We start from the raw sequence: 24,100 nt of genomic DNA, 5'->3' as shown, positions 1-24,100 counted from the left end.
GTTACATAGCGTTTTCTTTAACTTCATAAACATTGTTCCAGATATCTCAACTCTTCAGTTTATTTCTATATTACACTGCACGTAATTGTTAATTAAGCATTCCAAATACATGGAGTCACTGGTCAGCAAACAATATTACTTTTCCATTCTGGATAACTGTACTATAATAAACCTTTATTGGCATACAGCAGAAGGAGCCACAAAATAAATACAGTAAAATACGCATACAGGGTTCGTTGCCTGCGAGTGGGGTGCAGAGAAAAACAGCGTTAAGCCCCTCATTTTAGAGAGGGCATGTTGCGACGTCTCTGAATAATGGCGTGAACATATCGAGCAGTTGATACAGTAACTTCCTTGTTAATACCATTCAGGAGGTATTGGGTTTTCTTTAGGTCATCCCATCGCGTGTGGGAGGGGGGAAAGACCGACTGGTGGAGCAGGCGGATATCCATGTACAAAATGCAATGAAACAGCATATGATGCAGAGATTCGGTTTTTCCCTGGCCACATGGACAGGTTATCAGGTCTGTGGGTAGGCCCAGATATCTGCCCTGCACTAGATTTGATGGAACTATGTTGCATCTGGCAAGAGTGAATGCCCAACGCTCTAGTGGCTGTTCAAGGAAATATAGGTAGCTTGGGCTGCGTCCGAGAGTGAGTGAGAGGTGAAGATGGAGTGGAGAGCAGACTTTTTGTGCCGCACTAAACAAAGTTTGCCCTTCGATGTCCAAGACCCTGTTTTTGATGGTTGGAAACACCTTGGAGGGGGGTATAAGGCCCAGAAGGTCGGGAGATAGCCCTAGAGTCTTAACTTTCTTTGTGAATAGGGCCAAGCCATTGGGAAGCAGGCTATCAGCTAGCAACGCTTGCAATAGGGTGTCCTTGGGAGAGAAAAAACAAATTTTGACCCAGTATTTGAGAAATCTGAGCCAGGCCTTGGTCTCAATTCTGTGTTGGCCACCTTCAAGACACAGAGCTGCGTATGGAACACAGTGAGGGAGGCCAAAGATTTTGTATAAAAATACAGATTGTACTCTCTCCACAGAGCTGTGTAGTGAGGACAACCAAATAGGGACGCCGTATAGTAGCTGAGCAACTGATTTTGCATTAAAGATCTGTAAAGCAGCGGGAATAAAGCCATGGCCCCAGGTGTGGTGAAATCGTAGGATGGCTTGGGCTGAGAGTTTGGCTGTCTTGATTGCTGCCCGTTGGTGAGTTAACCAGGAGTGTCGGTGATGGAAAGTAATGCCCAGATACTTAAACTCTCTGACCTGCTGAATGGGATTCCCATGGAATGACCATACGAAGGGTTTCCACGCTTTGCCAAAGACCACAATTTTGGTTTTCTCGAAGTTAAGTTGGAGGTTATTGTGTGACAGGTATTCAAGGCAGCAGGTAATTAGTCTCTTTAAGCCCACTCTTGAGCGTGAGAGAAGAACCATGTCGTCCGCGTACAGAAGAATTGGTATCGAAAGGTGGCCAATTTTGGGGCTGTGACCGTTGACAGTGCGTAAGAGAGGGGCGAGATCATTGATAAACAGGTTGAACAGGGTTGGAGCCAGGACGCAGCCTTGCTTCACTCCTCTATTGGCAGGAATTGGGTTGGAAAGGGCCCCCTTAGACGAGATTTTAATGCGGCAGGTGGAACCCGCGTGCAGTTTTTGGATTAGAAAAAGTAGCCTTCTGTCAATACCCAACCTGGCAAGCTTGAGCCATAAAATGTCTCTGTCGATTGAATCAAAGGCCCCTTTGAGATCTAAAAAGGCTGCGTAAAGGCGAGTGTTTGGCTGTGAGGCGTATTTAGAAATCATGTGGGATAGGATCAGGCAGTGGTCTAGAGTTGACTTTCCCTCCTTGAAGCCCGCTTGCTCTAGGCCCATGATGTCTTGGTCATGAAGCCAGTCTTGCAGTTTGTAAAGTAGGTGACTGGCATACATCTTCCCTATAATGTCAAGGAGGCTTATGGGTCTGTAATTAGCTGGAGTTTTCCTGTCTCCCTTCTTTAGGATCGGAATTATTATTGCCTGTGTCCATGACTTGGGCATCGTGCCAGAGTCACTGGTCAGCAAACAATATTACTTTTCCATTCTGGATAACTGTACTAATCAGAATTAATTTTGTCCTCATTTGAAATATCAACTTTTCAGGCCCTGTTGAACAGCAGCATGGAAGCTCGTTGAAGATGCATTTTATGAGCCAAGTTCCTGATCTTGCAGGGATGGAAATCCAAATCCACTTTGTCAGTTGATCAGCATAGATAAGAATTAACTGTTTTTGCTACTTCCAAATATGCATGATGCCAATGTTCACTAAGATTTGATCTGTACAAGGATATTTGGGATGCACATATGGATCTGTATGCATGAGGCATTTTTATATGCGTGACAGTTGGTTCATTGGAGACTGACTATGAACATTAAGGACCAATCTCATACTCTTTTTTCTTGTCTTCCATATTTATAGTTTCTTCATCTTCTTCTCCTTTTCCTTTCTCACCAGTTTTTCCTCTTTTCTTCTTCTTATCTTTCTTTGTACATATTCCATTCTTCAAAAACCTCTGGTTTATCGATGTGGCATATAGTGGTTCTGTATCCACAATTCAAAACATCAGGAAATGATCCAATATAGCTGCACAATATCATGCCAACACTGCCAGCCAGAAAAATAATGCAAAGGGAAGTCTGAATGATGACGATACCCATGTTAGCAGTCAATATGGTTTACAGGATATCCTCTTGGGTTCACTTTCATTAACAAAGAGACATCAAGCAGGAGAAATCCTTTTTTCATCAGCTAACCATATTTTACCAAAACACAAAGCAATTGTCAGGGCTTTTTTCATCTCTCTATGAATGTATACAATGTATCATTTCACAAAGCTTCTGCTGGCAAGCCTGTACTATGCATGCTCAGTCTTATAACAAGGTGACTGTTTTTCCCTTTTGAAAGGCCTTTTTGAGATCAATATTTTAGCTACTGCAACCTGGATTCATTCTAAATTTTGAAAAAGCAGGTGGGGCAAACCATTCTTTTCAAGATAAGCAAAATTAGTATTTTCAATTTATGTGATCTGTTTTAAATCTGGGCTCATTTGGGATCATCTATTTTTGAATGGGGGGTTATAAATCAGTTTAAATTTTTCAAAAAAATGTAACTCAAAAACCCATTGTCTGAATGTCCCAAAATTTGGTACAGATCAAGGGCAGACTATCTGATCCAAAGCCCATTTTCAAAGTTCTAATTTTTGTTTTTACTACCACCATTTTTATAATTATTTTGCAGAATGTTGTTTTGCTATGCTGCACAATATAATATAAATTTATCCAACTGTACTGTCATGTTATATATTTCTTGAAAACTAATTTAAAAATTTAAGATGCACATAAATAATAATTGAGTACTATGGCTGATACACTGGTTTTCTAGTACTAGAAATAAATACTAAAAGTAAAGTTTAAACCATTTGTATCCTGGAAAACTATTCAGGTTTGGAATATTGATATGATCAGAAATAGAAATGTTCTTATCAAGGCAATGAGAGCAATTAGCAGATGGACTTACTGGCATGAGGCTTGATTTATCACCTAATGATCTGGAAACCTCAGGAATTGTTGGAAATGAATAAGGGAACCTTTTTATAGTCCACTCATTCTTCAACTTCCAGTATCATAATCTGCTGATCTGTTCTGTCTCTTGTGACCCATGATACAGAAGAAAAATCTGTGAAATTTCATTCCAAACTAAAAATGACTATTCTACAGCCGTGTTTTCAATTCCACCACTGCTGTAAATGTACTATTAGAGGTTCATGCACAGTACCATCCTATACACGTTTACTGAGAGGATCCTTCCAATTCAATGGAGCTTACTCCACTGCAGGATAATTTTGCTGCAATCTACAAATTGAATTCAGGCTCTGTTACATATTCAAACAAGTATTAACAAAGAGAAACTTAATAGATCACCTCCTGCATGTAAACAGAATAATGTTACTTGGATTAAGACCATATTAATGGTGTACTGAATTCTACTAAGAAAAACAAGACAGTCTGCATTATGTAAAAAATTTGTATATCTAATATTTAAAATCAGGTGTTAATGCCTACACATCCTTATCTTTATTCAATGGTATACTTATTGTACAAATTTGGAAATTAATGTTGCATGATCAGAATTAGCCAATAGTTAAGTAAATAACATGCAATCTTCGAAAAATAATTAGACAAGAACAGCTGTTTTTCTCTGGCATACAGAGTGACTTACGAGAATTCACAGAACATAGAAAGAAACAGAAAGTGGGGTAAGATATTTTGTAATCAAAACTCCAAATTATTCCCAAAATTTCAGAAAATTTCTGTATGTAGTATTTTTGGATTAAAATTATGTGTCTTAAGTATTCAAGAAAAAAGGGAGAGAGAAAATCCAAAGGTGCAAACATCTAAAATTCATTTGAAAAATCTGACTTATCATTATTGTGATGTACTTTTGTTTAGGAATATTTAAAAATTAAAGCAACATGCATATCTCTGTTGCTCACTGGATTTAAAATAATTAACATGGTACTTTTACATTTCCTTTTGCCATTTAGTTTATATCCTACAGTTTTTTTTCTCTGACTAATAACTAGTCTATATTTTTTTGAGACAGCTGAATTTGGTCATTTAAAAGCAAAATAGTATGCCTCTGCTGAGTGGTTATGATGAAAACAGCATATACCACTGACATATCAATGAATAAATGATGGTGAGACATTGTTCACAAGCTGCCAACAAGGCCATGTGTAAATATATTCAGCGAAAATAATACATGTTTATTTTGCTTTTCTGAAAGGATCTTATCAAAGTATATAAACAACTGAAATATATAACAATGACTCCATTTGTTTCGTTTCTAACAAAAAGGCAGTAAATATACTCTGTTAAATGTTTAATACATAATTAGCACATAGGAGTACCAAATTTGGTTTACTCTAAACAGAAAATATATTCAAGGAGATTTTCTCCTTCAGACCAAATTTGCAACATCATAATTTTTCAGGGAACACTTATGAATCACTAGCAGTCAACAGAGATATCATTTGGCAGGCAATTATTTCTTTCAAGAAGGGCTGTGAGCAGTCAAAGCATTTTAAACTCACCGCTGTTAAACATGGTTGACTTTTCAAAACTTGCTTACTTGCAAAAATCACCTTGTTCTTTTTTCCAACATAAGAAAGAAAAGTGAACATATTCATTTGTGGCACCCAATGAGCTGAATTTAACCTTGTCAAACTGTTGTCTTCTGAAATAATTTTTCTCCGTTCCCTTTCACAATGTTTTGAAATAAAAAGTGAACATCTGTATCAATTTACCTTTTTATTGTCAAACAACTATATGGGCTTCCTATTTCCGCAGAAGAAACAGCAGTGTGTACACCAAAGAAATACGGGAAATTAGCAAAGCAACAGATGGAATGGAAAAGAGCCAACACACTTGATAAGGTTGTTGGGCATACAATCAGGTTTGGATGTGCAACCCTGATATTTCCGGTTGTATGTTAAAATTAACACTAAATCTTAGAGGCTAGATTGGTATTTCCCTCTCTTTTTGAGGGCCTGTAAAAAAAACCAGTAGTGTCATATGAGGAACAAAAAGAAATTATTTTCCAAAGCTAGTTAACCAACAGCTAATTATAGTGTGAAAGTCCCAACAATGTTAAGCATGAAGCATTGCATTTTTAAATTATTTACATGTTTGTACAAAATCCCTCATTCTACCTCCAGGTACAACAGCTGAATTCTACATCACAATATCCATTTAAGGGCTAGCTCATTTGGCCAACTGATTAGCTAAAAGAACTCCCATTCTCACATACTCTGTGTACAATTGGTATTTGTTTATGAGCCTCAAAGAGAACACAGTTTGGCATCCAGATCCCCAAAGCAACTATGTGGCACAGACAATTAGAAAGGGGGAAAATTAATACAGCACCAAGCTAATTAATGAAAGACCGACAGAGAACTGTTAAACATGAAGTTCCAAACTGCCAGCTTTTCTAGCACTTTTCAGAAGCTAATTATGAAACACCTACTAGAACTGTACAAATAATAACTTGTATTTGAACAATTTGAGCCTTTGTGTACCATCAACAAAATTAGTGCCCATGTTCTATTAATAAGCCTCTGCTAAACAGAAATTGGCGGTTTACAGGTAGCCCTCACTAATTTCATGTGTTTATACATTTTATTTATTTAAAGTATTTAAATATTTGTGTGCGAGGGAAAAAAACAAAAGAGATAATAAAAGCTTATGGCATGTATTCGGAGATTTCAGAGAATGCACCAGTGACACAATAGAATTATCTTACAATCGAGATCTAATGTTTGACATCAAACCATCACGAAGCTGACATGAGAGCACAGCCTGCAAGAATATGGGCAGGTTGCTTACCTGTAACTGTAATTCAAGTGGTCATCTGTGAATTCACATATGTGGGTTCTTTCTGAGCCTGTGCAAAACTCCCTCAGAATATTCCAGAGTCTAGAAGTCCTTTAGCCTGACTCTCTGCACTGCACATGCTCCACCCACCCTGTGATGAATCCTCAGTTCCCTCAGCTCACCATTGTCAAACAAACACAATCCGGTGTGACAGACTGAGGGGAAGATGGGCAGATTGTGTGAATTAACAGATGACCACTCAAAGAACTATAGTATCTATGAATCACACATATGGTTTAACTAGCAAGCTCACTTACCAATGGGATGCCTCAAAAAACAGAAGAGATTACCAGTCTGCTAAAGGTAGCATTGAGTTTGGTCTGACATAAATATCAAGGATTGTGACCATGTGGCTCCTTACAAATGCTAGTTAGTTGAACCCCCTTCAGAAAGGCTATGGAGGTAGTAACCGTTCTCATAGAGTGCACACACCATTCTCATAGAGTCTGGGAGTGGCTTATTGGTTAGTTGGTATATAAGTATAATGGTGTTGATGATCCATTCCAAAATACACTGAGATGTGATCTGCTCGCCTTTTTAAGGTCTCTAATAGCTGACAAACAGCAGATCTGACTTTCAAAAATGTGTTTCTGGAGGTACAGAATACAAAAACTCTCCAAACATCCTATGTATGTCCAAATGTAGGCCCGAGATGGGGAAAGGGGAAAAGGTTGGCAGCATGGGAGGTGAAAGTCCAACACCACCTTAGAAAAGAAGGCTAAATCTGGGAAGATAGTAACTTTATCCTTATGAAATTGTAAAATGGGTGGATCATGTCTCAGGACAGCAAATTCACTCACTCTCTGAGCTGAGGTTATGGCTACAAGGAACAGGGTCTTAAATGATAGCAGCTTGGGATCTGCTGTTGCCAAAGTTTCAATTGGTTTTTTCATGAGCTGCTTGAGGACTAAGGGGAGTGATCACTGCAGCAGAGGAGATTGTACATCAACATAAACGTTTTCCAGGATCTTTAGGATTTTTTTTTTCAGGTTCGAATGTTGAAAGGAACTAGAGGTTGTTGAGTTTTTTTGACTGATGTGCTATTATTAATTATAGGTTTACCTTAAGGGAAGAGTGAAAGAGGCTGTGCTGCTTCAGATGTACTAGGAAGCATATCACAGTATAAAGACTAGGTGGTAGATAGGGCACTATTTTAGCCTTTGCAAAGTTCATGCATCTCTTGGGCGACTAAGGCCACAGCCTCTTGTTGAAGCGTCAAGGCTAAGGCAACTTATCTTCTGGAAGACTATTGATGGGGGCTTGCTTTTGCCCAAAGAAATCTGTGGTACATATACCCAATGCAGTGGTTGAATAAATCCTTCTGCCAATCATATCAATCTTACATTGATACTTGTTACTTGACCTAGTGTTACTTGATCTAGACTGGGAGGCCTCCACAATTACTGAATTTGGTTGAAGGTGCTTAGAAAGGATGGTGTTGTCCTTCTCTTGGATTTTATAGAGATTCTCAACTCTTCTAGAAGTTGGTGGTAGCCATCTGGTATACCAGGTGACTGAAAGTCCTTGGGGAGGGTGGATTTGTGTTCCCAATGTCTGACTCTGGGGTAGTAAGCAGAACAGATGGGCGTCAGCGAAGCAGTCATTATTAGAATCTGAGCTTCATGAATGTGAGACAAGATTAATGTCTTGGTCTCCTTTCCTCAGGGATGCTGGCTGAATGACCCCTTAATGAGCAGTCTCATACAGCAGTTGTTAAACTGCAGAACTGCAGCCAAAAATCTGCTCACAACCCAGAGTCCAATCCCAGCTGAAGGTTCACTCATCCTTCCATCCTTCTGAGGTTGGTAAATTGAGTACCCAGCTTGCTGGGGGTGTGTGTGCAATGTGTAGCCCGCAGAATTAAATTGCAAACCACCCACAGAGTGCTTTAAGCACTAAGGGGCAGTACATAAATGGCACACTTGGCTTTGCTTTCTGTTCAAAGAAGATGGAGTAAGTCTGGTAAGTTTGTCTTTGTTTTGATGCTAAACAATGGAGTCCATTTCCACCCCCCTTGATACTTTTGTTGATGATTCTGAGGATAGTCTTGGTTTCAATTATCTTTCTGCATTGACATGCTGTGTTTCCGTGTGTTTGCAAATGGAAGGTGTCCCCAAGAGTAGAATGGGATGGCATGAGAGATACTTTTAGTGTTAATCAGTTCAGAAGAATTTTGAAGGAGGCAAAAATGAGTGTTGATAACAATGCCTAGCCTACTGTTCCAAAGGTTTCAGTGCTGTCTTGGGTTTCTGTTTTGGAGTTGCCATTGCTTTTGTAGGTTATTTTGGAACTGAACAGGTTCTTGAAACTGATCTGGATGAACTTATATTAGAAGTTCTCATATGACTGCCAGTATGCTTCAGTGTCAACAACTTCAAAACCAAGCAAGGCATGTTATGATTAGGGTTGCTATGGGGGCAGGGGGGCCCTTGTGGTACTGGTGATGTAGAAACCAACTGAAATGAGATTCGATCAATGTGAGACTGATCTACTCAAGATCTCTTTTGTGCCAAAGATCTAGAGGCAGATTTCGAGGAGCCTGGTACTGATCTGGTAGGTTATGGTAATGGAGAAGTTGTGGCAGTGGCTGAAAATGTCAATCTGGCCCATGAAAATAGTGCAGCATGACATCATAATACAGAGAGCAAATCACAGTGATATGAGGGCAATGTGATTTGCAGGGAGGAGAAGACCTCTCTCAACTGTGGACACTGTAGCTGATTAGGACTGGTGGGAAGGTGATCAACCTCAATGGGATGCACCAAATTTGGCAGCAGGAGGGCTCTCACCAAGTGGGGAGAGCTTTTCCAAGTTTGAGATTCAAAACTGAACTTTTGCCCCTAAGGCTAGAGCCCGGACTTGCAGAACCCATCCGGTCCTACAGTTAAAGCACATGGAGGTTACCTCTTTGGCTCCAAGCTCAACAAAATGGGCTACAATAATAGTTCACATATGCATTCTAGAGGAAAGGAAGGGGGAAGCATATTCAAATGATGAATTAAGATAGATCAAACATGGACTTGTTATTCTCTTACTTCCTGCATTTTCTTTAGGACACCCATCCCACACCTAGAGAGTCAAGAAAATATAATACAGTATGCCTATCTAATCTTGGCCCTAGTGCACCAATTGTTATAACACAATAAAACATAGTTTCACCGCTTTTCTAATACTTTATTACTTTATTAAGAGCCTCGTGGCGCAGTGGTTAAAATGCTGTACTGCAGCTAAAACTGTGCTCACGACCTGGGGTCAAATCCCAGGTAGCCGGCTCAAGGTTGACTCAGCCTTCCATCCTTCCGAGGTCGGTAAAATGAGTACCCAGCTTGCTGGGGGGGCAATGTGTAGCCTGCATAATTAAAAATTGTAAACCGCCCGGAGAGTGCTTGTAGTGCTATGGGGCGGTATATAAGTCCAATAAATAAATAAATAAATAAATAAATAAATAAATAAATAAATAAATAAATAAATAAATAAATAAATAAATAAATAAATAAATTTATTACGAATATATAGATATTTCTACAATATCGCTAATACTTACCAAACTTAAGCTAATAGGAGTGTTTGCCACTGGCACAGGATGGTTGTACCAGGTTTCTAACAAGTCATTCAAGTCATCTTCCTATGGAAAAAAGTAACATTTTAAAAATATATTCAACCCCATATAAACATCAGTCACATTCAGGATGATTCAGAGGCTTGGGCATATGTACAGTTACCTTCTATTTCTATTGTGCCCCAAAAGAATTCCAGAACTCTCTCTCTTTAAAAAAATAAAATAAAATAAAATAAATGGATCATGACCACTGCATTTATAAAAAAACATATAAGGGACAAACAGCTAGAATCATGCTGGTGTTTGGTGAGGTTGTGTAACTTGCTGCAGCTAACTGTTGATAACTGACAAGAAGCAGGGAAGTGTTTCAGTTGTCTGCCTGGTCACTTCCAGATACGCCCTGGCATCTCCTCAATTTACGGCAACCAGCTGTGGTAAGTTCCACAAATGTTACATGAACATCAAAATGATCCTGGACAATATGTGAAGCCAATAACAGGGCAACTTCTACATTCAGCTACTCGTGCACAGTATATTCCCAGCTGCAAGCTTCTCTTAGAAGTATGCTATGAAGCCCCAATATTTTCTGGATTTCCTAGCTTGTAGCACAAGAGACACTGCATTTAAAATAGGTTTCATCAGTAAAGAACAAATTATGTCCATATACCGTAGCTGAAATACTGTTGTGCTGCTATGCAAAAGGTATGACTTTGGGGGGGTATATTGCCTCAAGTTAAGATATTTTAGTATACATTATCTGTTACACACAGAGTTGTGCAACTTGGTATGAAACAAATAATGTCTACAGAGATTTCTTAATTTAAGGCAATTCACCTTCAAAAGCTACTTCTTTTGTACAGCAGCATAACAGCATTCCAACTAATGACATATACCATTACAGTTTATTTCTAACAGAACTGAAAATTTTTGCAATACATTTTTCTATACAAAGGACAAAAAAGTCCAATTACTATGAAATACTTCTTGAAGCTATTAATACAATGTTCGTAAAGAAATTTAAACAGTAACTCCATAGGGGTTGATTCTTGGTAAAGTTATAGTCTAAGAGTCGTTCTAATCAAGCTGCTCCACAGCTTTATGGAAAAATTCTAAACTAGGTTGTCTTAAATCACTTAATAATCAACACAAAAATATATTGTATCTAGTTATAAGATTAGCAATTTCACATTTGAATTCTTAAAGAATCCAGATGAGTACCATCTGGGTGATTTATTTCTGATTTGCCAGGGTCTAGAACTTCCTATCTTCTTAATACAGTTTATGTCTACTCCTCAGTCTACCTTCCTGAAAATATAAGTTCAGATGTTGCCAAGTAGGTTTTGCCTGCTGGACAGATCATCTTCATCTTAGAACTGCAGAGGTGGAAATAACTATATGGATCATCAAGTCCAACCTCTGTAAGGGAAGCACAATGGGGAATCACACTCTCAACCTCTAGCTCCTCAGCTAGATACCTAAGCCACTGAGCTATCCAGCAGATGTTCTCCTTCTGTGCAATAAGACCTTTCACATTCTGGAACTGAAGCCTAACTAAAGGACAAAAGCAGCTGGAAGAGTAGTACAAGTGCACATTCTTCCTCCGCTGAGACTCAAGTACAACTACATGAGAATTAAGTATGAACAAAGGGATTACCAATTCTTTTAAACTAGATGACAAATATTAGACATTAAATCCCTCTCCTCAATCGATTGTAACCCACAAAAGCTCAGGCTGAAATAAATCCTAGTTGTTTATTTGTTTGTTCATTTGTTTTTGTTTGTTTGTTATACATGTAGAAGCAGAGCAATACATCTACCTCGCTGAAAAAGGTGAGAATCCCTGTACTCTGCCTACCATCAAGATTCTTGCAATCTCTTTGCTCTACCCACTGTTGGTGTCTACCTTGCATCCTAAATAGACAGCAGTGCTCATTGAAAGGACCAGTCCATGGTCTGAATGCACCTGACATATTTCTACTGCCATAGGAACAGGCTTCACCAAATAAGCTGCTGGAATCAGAAACTAGCTTTGTGAATCTTATGTGAAGAATGAACACTAGGTCATGATTGGATTGAACAGGTAAACCTCTGTATTAAGGAAGATGAAATAGTCGCTGAGACTGGAACCAAAAATAGGCTAGCAACTTGAATGCTTCTCATATATTTTATGTGTATATGTTGTATAGCTGTAATTTCTCCAATTATAGCCCTGTCCCTACAAATCTATTAGAGACTGAATTCAAGGAATGAGAACACATACTTCCACTGTTTCTGCCTCCTTATTTCTACATAATCAGGAAATGCAGTGAAAAGGGTATGTCTGAACACAGAGCAGATCTACAACTTCTGTGTGTACATGAAGTATTCAGTGTACATGTGAAAGAAGCTTATATAGCTAATGATTTGCCACACAACAAAAACTCCACTGTTATGCACTCCAAAATATCTTTGTGTAAAGCAGGAACGATAACTTTCTAGGACTAGTTGAATGAATCATATTGTGTTCCTCCTCACTTTGGTCAGGCTTTTTCCTCTACTCAAAGTAGGGATTGTCCTTGAAAAAGTGATAAGTACTTTGTCGTGCCATTAAGAAGAAATGAAGCTTGCAACCACAGGTGTATAAAACTGTACACATAATGGGGTCAGAAAGTGAAAATACCCTGGCTGAAATCCTGTTGCTTTGTGTAACAAAAAGAATAACTTTCACTCAATCCTAGTTGGTAAGTAAAAAAGAACTGCCTTGGTTCTCAAGGGTGCACTCACCCGCTGCTTTGGTATGAGAATCCAAGCAGGAATTTTACTTGCCACTAGGAAAGAGTGAAAGTTGCACCTTTTGTTACACAATGCGGCAGGATTTCTGCCACTATGTCTTTCCAAGGAGATTCACACATAGTAAATAATAAGCTGCATGCTCTCCACCCTTAGCTAAATATATTGTAGCAGCTTCCTGTATGATATGCCAAGCAGATTATTAAAATGTTTATTTGATAACAAAACAGATAAAAAGAAAGCAGAGTCAGATTCTGCCAGATTAGATTTAATGTCATTTTGCAACTTCCAGGTGCACAATTCATTGGTTACTCTTAAGAAACGGCAATTACATAAGAGTCCAAAATATACATGGCATTTCTATAAATACATTTGGAGATAATGGTCTATGAATTGTGAACATTTTATCATCATTATTGCTGCTTCTAAATTAAAATATATTTAATGAAGAATAACAGAAAATTACCTGATCTTTAGCCAAATAATCTGCCAATGTATTTAGAAGTTTGTAGTACACTTCAAACCATGGTAAGTAACTGAAAAGAGAAAGACAGACCCTTAGAATACACAGAAGCATAATATAACAATTACTTCGCTTTATTGCCTTTTTGGAAAAGTTGGTGTAAGTTTGACAGGGAAAAAAAATAGCTCCGAGCAGTTTAAAAGGAAAAATAATCTTGATTTAGTTCTTCAAATATTTCAAATAAAAGGAAGAAGAATGTGATTAGAAAAACAAGAAAAGACTGTCTGAAACTTAACTGCAAGTTGAATAGTTTATACAACTATACTAGCATAATCACTAAACTCAGAAGAAGCCTTCTCCTGGACACACATTTTTTTTTAAAATCGACTGCAGATGGAGAGGTGAGACCATAGATAAACGTTAGTGCTTTTCTCTGACACAGGACAAAACTGCATCAGACTGAAGGGGAGATTCCTCAAGAGTAAAAGTGGATTAATTTTCTCTTATCCTTAGAAAGCAGCACCTGCTCGCCTTTCTTCGAAAAGAGCAGTACACCTGGTTGCACACATCTGAACACAAAAATGGCAAACTGATGGCTGGGACTATTACAGATACAGAAATGAGTGTTCCATTGGAAGAAGACCAGCTGCAACCCTCAGGGTTTTGGTGAGAAGGAGCCCTCTTTGAGTTGTCCCATCTTGAGGTGCTGGGAGAGGGTGTGTTGCAATACCCACAGTTTCAATGGGAGGACTCTCCATTTGAACTGCATCATCCTGTGGAAGACATGCAAACCCTGGAATCTCTTTCCTTCCCTCCTGTAGGGCAGCCTTAGTTTGCATGGCTGAGTCTTGTAGTTTGGGTTTGTTTTGCACAATCTCTCTAATAAAGCAGGTAGAGCACCTTCTTGGGTCCTTGGGCTGGGGCCAGTGTCCCCACTGACCTCCTCACTTTGCCCACTTACACAGGGTTCAGGAAAGGGACTTTAGAGCAACATCACTTATTCTAGATTTCTCAATATTTAGCAACTCACTTGCATTCTCACCAGCTCATCTCTGTTGCTCAGAGAGGGAGAAAGGGAGAAACAATGGGGTACATGGTGCCTCTTCTCTCTGACATGTGCAAAAGTAGTGGGTTCACTACTGTGATGAGTATTCAAACCACACTTAGCTCTTCTTCCAGCGTGTTCTAGGATGTCAGTACTGTACTTAATGATGTACACAGTGTTTCCAGGTAAGTTAGCTGGTTTAAAGTGCTATGTTAACATGGTGAGATGCAACAAAAGAAAATAAGATCAGATTTTAACTGGCTCACATTATTCAAAAAGTGGCTATTGGGGAGAAAGATTTTCTGTCCAAGAAAGATTGCCCTGAATTGCGAAAACTCAGTTTTACAAATAATTTTAATTTCATTTTAAAAAGAGAGAATAATTTATCTTTCTCTCTCTCTCAACAACAACAGAAGCTAGGACAAACACCAATCAGAAAATTGCTGAATAAGTTCCTTAAAGGATAGAATTTACTGTCTTTTAAGGAACTTTGTTGAGCATGTTTCTGTTTGGAGTTTGTCATTGATTTTGTTATTGTTGAGACAGAGAGAGAGTTGAAGTCTCAAGACAATATTCTGTATTTATCATTCATTAAATACACATCCGTTCATTCAATAATACTCCACAAAGCCTAGATGCAGGCTTCACAGATTATGAAGCACAAACATAAATACACACACACAGTATAAATAATGAAAGAGTCTGGCTAATTGAATGTTGAGATACCAAATACTAGAAGGATTTTTACAGCTGGGACACTTCAACAGCGGTCACCCTTCACCTAGAACCATTAAAACCACAAAAATGATACATGTGGGGAATTCGGAGCTTGCTAACTTAAAACAAAAGATCAAACTGAATTGTAAGTTGGTATGCACATAATATAACCATTACAATACCTGAAATTCTTTTGTACAGCTCCACGTGTACAATGGTGATGATGTCATCAGCAGAATTGTTGATTAAAGGCAATTTCAGGGTGCACATGATTCATACGCAATAGAATAAAATTTCATGCATGCTCCCCAACATTCCAAAGTAAGCCTTTAATCAGCAGCAATTTGCCACTACTGATTAAATCATCATCACTGTGCATGCAAAGCTGCACAACAAGATTTGAGCCAATGAATCCTTCAGCACCCCCATCCAGGCGTACATATGCACCAGCATACTCATGTCGACAAGAAACAGGGTTTTTTTTAATTACTTGTTATGCCAATCTGTTGTCAAGAGTGTTAGTATTAAGAAACTGTACAAAGGCCAGGATCCTAATCAGTCAAATACCTCATGCAATGGACTGTAGCAGAAGGGGACTGACATTTTTGCTGCTCACACATGGAGGCATTCAGTACCTTGTTGAAGGCACCCCTTGTTGACAGTGATCACTGCTTGCAGAACAGCTGGAAGCAGTGATCCTCTGCTACTATGCTGGCAAGGCATTTTGCTCTGCTGGTATTGAATAGGATCTTGGTTATAACACTTATTATTTCTTCTAATGCAGATCTAAAGTAGGGGAGGGATTTACTATACCTTCATTCCTAGTACAACCCACCATCAGATCTAACAAAGGCTGTCACCTCAGAAACAACTTTGTCCTGATTTTACCCCTTCCAAATTATGTGTCCCCCCCCCATACATTACTGGTTTGGATCCTGGGTATTTGAATGGAGTTCATCTTATATAAAAGGTTATGCCAACCGTCGCCTCCCAGCTACAAGCTTCCATAGCATCAGAAAGCTTAATCTGGACAACCATACAGGCTGGTATGAGATGAGACCTGGGAGACTAAAGCTAAGGGAATCAGTAACAAGTGGGCAGCTAATCAGTTCTGATAAAACAAGGATTCCTCCTTCTTCCTGAATAAGTGGGAATGTTTTCTAATGACACTAGAATAGTATTATGGATCCCATACATTTTTTCTAGTGTAGCAGAAACTGTCATAGAAAAATGTAGTATGTGGAATTTTAAATTATTATGTATAGATGTGAACATAAGACGAGAATCTTGGCAACCACCCCCAACAATTTCCTATCCATTTTTTCCCCTCAGCTTTTATTCCTTTAAACTTGAAAATTATTGTGGGAGAAAATAATGTTTATTCTCTGAACCCAAATATAAGAATCTTATTATGTTTGACATTTGCCATATTAGAGACAATGATATGACTAAACCTCATAGTAGCAATCCACTGCATAAAGTTAGTTAAAACTTCATGTTATCAACTATCACCAAAAAGTTTGATCACAAAACTAGCTTAATCAGCAATGTCCTAATTTTGGAAGTTCAACAAATTTCCTCCTTGCCATGTAAAGCACAAAATCTGTAAAATAACATCTGCAGAATCAATGACGGCTGTGGAAATGTTATGCTTTTAAAATGCATTAGATTCTACCTAAAACATGGCTCTTACTGTCATATAAACAATGGCACCAGATATTTCATTGCTAATTAAAAACATATTTCGCATATTCTTTTAATCCAAGGAGCCACAAGGCAGGCGTTCAGGCTTTCATTCAAAGTCATTCTTCAGCTTTGTTGCACTAAGTAGACTTCCACCTCGCTTGCGCTTCTACTACAGTTCTGATAAAGCTTTTATATTCACAAGTCAAAGGTTAAATAAAGGAAAGGAAATGTTTTCTGTCAAACAGTCAGGTAACCACTAACAGTCCTAAACTATCAGCAGGAATCTAACTTCTAGTAATCAAATAAAACTAAGGAAACCGCCTTTCCGTAGCTAAATGTCTAATGTCTAGGGGCTACTTTCTGTCTGGAAAATTGACACAAAATGTGTAAAATTGAAACATTCTGCTTCTGAGGGATTTGCCTAAAGGAAGGGGGGAGCTTCAAGCACAGTCTGAGATGAAAAACTACAAAGGCTTCCCAAATAAACCTGTCTACCTTATTGAACATTTCATTTAGAAACCTAGGTGACAATTTTACAGCCATAAAATTTCATTAATCAAATCCAAGGCTGAAATTTTTAATGGTACTATCTGCATTTCTCAGGATGTTTAAGGTCTGCAAGAAACACAGACAGTTGTTTAACAAAATGAGCCTCAGTGAAATTATGTTCCTGTACTCCATTAAAATGATTTCAGGAGATTTATATCTGTGCTTCTGTGTCCTATGTCAGGAAATATTGCCTACACTTGTCTAACAACAGAAATACTCCAAAGAGTGTTTTGTTAACAACCTAACAAACGGAATTTTTGCTTTTGAACCGTCAGTAGAGTGAAAAATGAAATCTAGAAACATAGTTTAAGACCCTCAGACACAAAAAAGGTTTTTAAAAACTTGATAAACTGAAATCCATATTAAATAAGTGGTTGAACGGAAACCCTAGCGACAAAAGAAATCCAAACTGCGAGCTCAGTGAAAGATACAGACTGCAAAGTGCCATGTTGTAAAGCAAGAAGCCCAAAAGTTTATCGTATATTTGCAATTATTTATGTGGCATTCTAATTATGCTGTTCATTTCCTATTCATTTGCATTTCTTTCTAGCTTTAGAAGCTAGAATGCAGAAGAACAAAATTATTAATCTTTTTTTTCTCATTAAAAAGACAGATCTTTTCAATGTTACAGAGATGAAGCTCTCTTGCATGTTATAGCTGACGCATGGTCACCTCTGAAATCATACCCCTATGTTTCTTTTTCTTGACTACCATATTGTTTACTGTGATAACACCAACAGATTGTGCATGCTTTAATAACTAGCAGCCAAGGAAATGAAGCAGGAGTGGTAACATGGCAATCATAGGCATCCCTCAGTCTCGAGAGACTATGGTAACATGCTCTGAATCGAGGAGTGTCCTCTCCAGAGCATGAAGCCCGGGTAAGCATGGCAATGTGGTAATAATATACCATGATTTCAATCCTCCCAAACAAAATCTCTTTTCCCACAAACTCTGTAAATCCTTTACCATATTGATTGTTTGGCCCCTCAGCAAGTTCCTAGGGCAGAATATTAATTTTATATTAATAAAAATCAGTCTTTTCTACAATCAGAATCATAAATAAGTAAACATGTGATAGTGTTTTGCCTTGTTTTTTTTTTCTTTTAACATTATTTCCCTAAATACTTGCTTTTGATCACATTTTTATGTATTCCCTCCTGATTTTTCTGGGACATTCATGCTAGTACAGAAACTTACTTGGTTATTATAACTGCTGGACCATTTAGTTCAAAGGTTATTAATGCCATAAATGGATCACACAATGCCATCTTAATGGCGTTTTCCCACTGGAGATTTTCAATGCATTTTGTGTAAGAAAGTTATATCTGAGTTCACTCCAAATTATGATAAGCCCTGAAGATTTCAACTGATTAACTCTCTGAACCTCCAGTGGCTTACAGAAGAAGGAGCCTTTTCCCCATATCATGCAGGATACCTATGCAACACGGTGGTAAAGCCATACATATTTGATTACCATCCCACCCCAGTAATGCTCTCCATCTACAGTTGGTCTGCCTCTTCCGAAGTATGCACATGACAACTGAAGACAGACACACAGAACGACAGACAATGTACAACAAAATCCAAACAACATCCAATTTAGATGGCTTTAGTATAGTTCCAGAAAAACATCTACTTCTGCTTCATTGACTATGCAAAAGCCTTTGACTGTGTGGACCACAACAAACTATGGCAAGTTCTTCAAGAAATGGGAGTGCCTCACCACCTTATCTGTCTCCTGAGAAACCTATATGTGGGACAGGAAGCAACAGTTAGAACTCGATATGGAACAACTGATTGGTTCAAAATTGGGAAAGGAGTACAACAAGGCTGTATATTGTCCCCCTGCTTATTCAACTTATATGCAGAATACATCATGTGAAAGGCAGGACTGGATGAATCCCAATTAAGATTGCTGGAAGAAATATTAACAACCTCAGATATGTAGATGATACCACTCTGATGGCAGAAGGTGAGGAGGAATTAAAGAACCTTTTAATGAGGGTGAAAGAAGAGAACGCAAAAAATTGTCTGAAGCTCAACATTAAAAAAAAACCCTAAGATCATGGCCATTGGCCCCATCACCTCCTGGCAAATAGAAGTGGAAGAGATGGAGGCAGTAACAGATTTTACTTTCTTGGGCTCCATGATCACTGCAGATGGTTACAGCAGCACGAAATTAAAAGATGTCTGCTTCTTGGGATGATAAACTTAGACAGCATCATAAAAAGCAGAGACATCATCTTGCCGACAAAGGTCTGCATAGTCCAAGTTATGATTTTTCCAGTAGCGATGTATGGAAGTGAGAGCTGGTCCATAAAGGACGCTGACCACTGAAGGATTGATGCTTTTAATTGCGGTGCTGGAGGAGACTTTTAAGAGTTCCCTGGACTGCAAGGAGATCAAACCTATCCATTTTGAAGGAAATCAATCCTGAGTGCTCACTGGAAGGACAGATCCTGAAGCTGAGGCTCCAATACTTTGGCCATCTCATGAGAAGAGAAGACTCCTTGGAAAAGACTCTGATGTTAGGAAAGTGTGAAGGCAAGAGGAGAAGGGGACGACAGAGGATGAGATGGTAGGACAGCTACCAACATGAATTTGACGAAACTCCAGGAGGTAGTGGAAGACAGGAGGGCCTGGCATGCTGGTCCATGGGGTCACGAAGAGTCAGACATGACTTAACAACTAAACAACAACAACTACTACTAGAATTCATGCAAAGTACAGTCACTGATGGCTGCAAAGCTTGATGAGTATATTCTCTCCAAAATCAGAAGTAGTCTGTCTAAGAATACTAGTGGCTGGTGGGGAAAAACAGTGGGAGAGGACTTTTGTCCTTTTGTCATATTTCTGGACTTTCCATAGACTCATGGTTCACTCTTTTAAACAGAGTCCTGGAGAAGAGAAACCTAATGCAAATAAAAATGTTAAAAAGGAAATTTGATATGAGTAATTCAGACAACATGGAAATCCACTCTTTTGGTCTGTGTTGGATTCAATGCATGTTCTTCCACAAGCAGAAAGCCTCTTCCACATGCAATAATGCTTTTTCTAACTAACTCAGTGCAAAATATTTTCTCAACAAAGGTAAACTGACACCTTGAAGTATACTCTGCTTACACAAGACCACAATATTACACCATATTGTCTAGCAGCTGCTATACAATAGTCTATGGCACTGGTTCCCAATCTTGGGTCCCCAGATGTTCTTGTACTATAGCTCCCAGAAATCCAGGTCAGCACAGCTAGTAGTGAAGGCTTCTGGGAGTTTTAGTCCAAGAACATCTGGGGACCAGTGTAGCATTCACCCTGCGCCAATAGGAGTTGGTGGGGGCGGAATTAAGTGGGGGGAAAAGAAAAGGAGGGAGGGTGAGTGGAGATGAGAAGGGAGAAGGTTATTTCAGTTGAGAGTTAATGACATTGACTGGACTTTCATCACCTGTAACAATAAACAATTTCTACTTGGTTCTTAAATGATACGTTGCCCGGACCTCTGTCATTAATAGTGAATAAAGCTGATGTAATCAACTAGTGGCAGCTGAATGACATGTAGCGTGCGTCTTTGCTTGGTGAAACAACCAAGGACCATGCGGAAACATGACACCCATGATCAGGTACCACTGCTCTATGGAATTTGGGCACTAGTTGAGTATCTTTTACTAGCACATCTCTGTGTCCTACCATCTGATGCTAGCCTTCTGAGCTATATGGGCCACCTAAACCCTACAACAGGTTAGTGCCAGATGGATTCTATTTTGGCCACATCCCTTCAAGCAGAAGACTCAAGAGTACCTCTGTAGGTGACGTCAGACATCCAAACGGTGTCTATAAACAAGAGTATATTGTTTCAGTTTATTGTTGTTAAATATTTGTATATTGTTCCCTAAAGCTGCTTTCAGGGCCTTTATGGTAGAAAAGTGGCACTGCATATTGAAAAACAGATAAAGATGTTTCTTATGGCTATCAATGGCTACTACCAAACAATTTCCAGTTAGCCTGTTATTCATTGATTATCTGGTCTGCTATCGTCTCTTACTATCCACAGACTGCAAGTTATATTCAATTTGCTTTTAAAATCTTTCTTTTGTTGCAATTTTTATTTCTTACTCCAGTTATAACATAGCTAAGGATGTAACTTTTTTTTAAATGAGAAAGCAGGTTTGATCCTAAATTATATTCCTTATGCTCAAATGACTACCCCCACTCCCAAATCCTCAAGAGTAAAAGATGGATGTGTTCTCAGCCTATATACACACTTTTAGAGGTCAGGGAGGGAATAGCTGGCCTGGTAAGCATTTAGTATTGCATTGTAAATTTGAAATTGTCACACTGGAAGAAATAATGGCAGTGTTTTTATTAAAGCTCACTGAGAAATTATTGCTTGCCACTTTGCATTTGAGCATTTAGTTCTGCAAAATAACAGGACCAAACTAAAGTGTCTGATTAAAGCAGGTAACTAGAGTGATATCAAAATATGAGTAGCTTTCTTTTGAAGCCCTAAGATGCATCTCATGTTGTATTCCCAATTGTAGTCAGCAAGATACTTCCAAAAAGCCCACAAGCAAAGAATGAAGGCAACAACCCTGTCATGCTCTTTGTTTCCAGCATCTTGATTTTACAGCTGGGATTGGCAACATGTGTCCTACTGTTGGCTATGCTGGCTAGAGCTGATTGGTGTTGCAATCCAGCAATATCATAAGGGCCACACATTCCCTACACTGATGCAAAGGGAAGAGTCACATGAAGATTCTGCGAATGAAGATTCATTTTAGCTAACAAACATTGACAGATCACTTACTGCAGTGGTTCTCAATCTTGGGTCCCCAGATGTCTTCAGCTTTGTGGGCTCGGTGGGGGGAAAAAAAGAAAAAAAGACGAAGCTTCCAAAAGACCACAATAGGTTGCCTGAGTTCTGGTATCTGTGCACAGGTCTCAGAGTGGACTGGCAGAGAAAGGAACAACTGACAAGGTTCTTCTTGGGGGCACAGTGTGTGAGGAAATTGAGTGTGGCTTAAGCAAAAATAAAATAAACTTTCCTATTGGTTATGCAGTAGTTAAAATGGTTCTGGCAGAAACCTACAAAACAGACTGGTTTCAGATCTCCCTCGGTAGACCACACCTTATTTGTTTTACATCAACTGCCACTTATTGTCTCAACACATTCACTCAGAGACTCAGTAATGAGAAAGAAAAAATGTTTCCATTTAATTACAGTTCTTCATAATTTTTTAAAAAATCCAAATCATCATATTGTGTAAAAACACTGACATCACTGAACTTTACTGGTTAATTAGCTTCATTACTGACTAACTGACTGGTTACATAGCTGACAGAACACTTCATTCTGACTGGCCACTTTTGACAGAATCCATTGCTAACATTGAAAGAAATATGACTGGATAAAGGTGAGAAAAAGCATCTGAGGTAGGCAGGGAACTATTAGCTGCTACTGAGCTGACTGATGTTCAATTCCAGTCCAGAAAAGTCCCCCCAAGCTAAAAATGTCTTAAAGGCACCAGATGCAGGTTGCAATATATCCAACAGTTCTGTGTTGGCTGAAAGTTGGAGAATACTGAAGCTCTGCTGACATAAACGAGATCTATGAATGAATTCTATACAGGCTGTCATCATCGCTGGAGAGAAAGGAATCTACTGGGTACAAGAAATCCATTTTGCCTCCTATCACCAACCACCAAACAGCAGTGAGGGTTTATCAGTACCAAGAAGCCTATTAAAAACCATGCATATATGTTCCACTGCTTCAGCAATCGCTGGCTTGCACTTACATAACCTATAGGGTGCCCCCACTGAAAGCAACATGGCTTATGTGTGCACAAGAATGTAGTGAATACCCCCTTGAACAATTGGGGGGAAGTCAATCAGATAAGCAATATGCTCCTGGACATATTGGGGGAAGAGAATTCCAGAATTTCAGCCAATGCTTATTTGATTAGCATAAAAAAACAAGAGTATTGCTAATACGTTTTCTTAAAGCTACATCATTAAAACTACTGAAGGTGATCTTAATCTAAAAGCAGACCTCATCCAACCCAATGCCCTTCATAGACATTGGACTGTTCTATCATCCCATATCAAGCACCGCAATGAGTAACGGGCTTTGTGTTTCAACATATCAGGGATACACTAGGTTGGGAAGTCTCACTTTGGACCTAGAAAGAGAATGGGCAATACTCTACTACACCAATAGCAGGTACTTCCCACAGAATAATGATCCCTATATATGCCTTCCTGCTCCCTGCTATATCTACCATGTATTCATGTCTGGCATGTTGCACAGGATATGCTTCTTCCAGGTGCTTGCACCTTTCCTTCAGCTTTTAAAGTCTGCCCCCTTCATCCCATATCTAGTGCTGTCTTCTCCACATCACTCACTTGCATGCCTGCTTTCATTGCCACTGCTTGGAAGCTCATGATCACAGCTCGCTTACATCTCCAAGCAGTTTCCATCTCCTTTGCCACTCAGATGTGAGGCAGGTTGCTCAGGTGTTTGTTTTCAGCTGCTTTTACAGGCAACCAGACTCTGCTTTAAAGTGGCAAAATCTTTCTTTCATTTGGCTTTTAATTAAGCAGTTTATTGTGGTCATGCTGTTTATGTTTTAATATCTATTTCAGAGCAAACTGATGACAAGGTAACATTGACTGTGAAAATCCACAGTTCTAATAACATTTTTAATCACCTTGGCCTCTGGTGTTTTGTTTTGTTTTTTTGTCTATAGCACTTCTGTTTACCATTAAGTGTTCGCTTAATTTCTAGTACAGTTGAACCATACTAGCAAATGAGTCACTTCCTACAGTTCTGTGCTCATAAA

General features: G+C 38.8%; 1 protein-coding gene across 4 annotated transcripts in view; it reads right to left on the bottom strand.

Annotated features, from left to right (window-relative positions):
- The window catches only part of DENND1B (DENN domain containing 1B), a 217,211-nt gene that overhangs the window by 113,258 nt on the left and 79,853 nt on the right, over positions 1 to 24,100 (bottom strand). For 2 of the 4 annotated variants that reach the window (XM_072998076.2, XM_072998074.2), the window contains exons 6-8: positions 13,271 to 13,340; positions 10,021 to 10,101; positions 5,138 to 5,194 (exon numbers count right to left, since the gene is read on the bottom strand). In XM_072998076.2, the coding sequence (XP_072854177.2) occupies positions 5,138 to 5,194; positions 10,021 to 10,101; positions 13,271 to 13,340 (208 nt within the window). The remainder of the gene's footprint in view (positions 1 to 5,137; positions 5,195 to 10,020; positions 10,102 to 13,270; positions 13,341 to 24,100) is intronic. The other 2 variants (XM_078392296.1, XM_072998075.2) reach the window with 1 other exon arrangement.

This window comes from Pogona vitticeps, chromosome 4 (genome assembly GCF_051106095.1).
Source record: "Pogona vitticeps strain Pit_001003342236 chromosome 4, PviZW2.1, whole genome shotgun sequence".
Classification (NCBI taxonomy): domain Eukaryota; kingdom Metazoa; phylum Chordata; class Lepidosauria; order Squamata; family Agamidae; genus Pogona; species Pogona vitticeps.
Note: the sequence above shows the minus strand (reverse complement) of the source record. Positions and strands in the feature narration are given on the sequence as shown.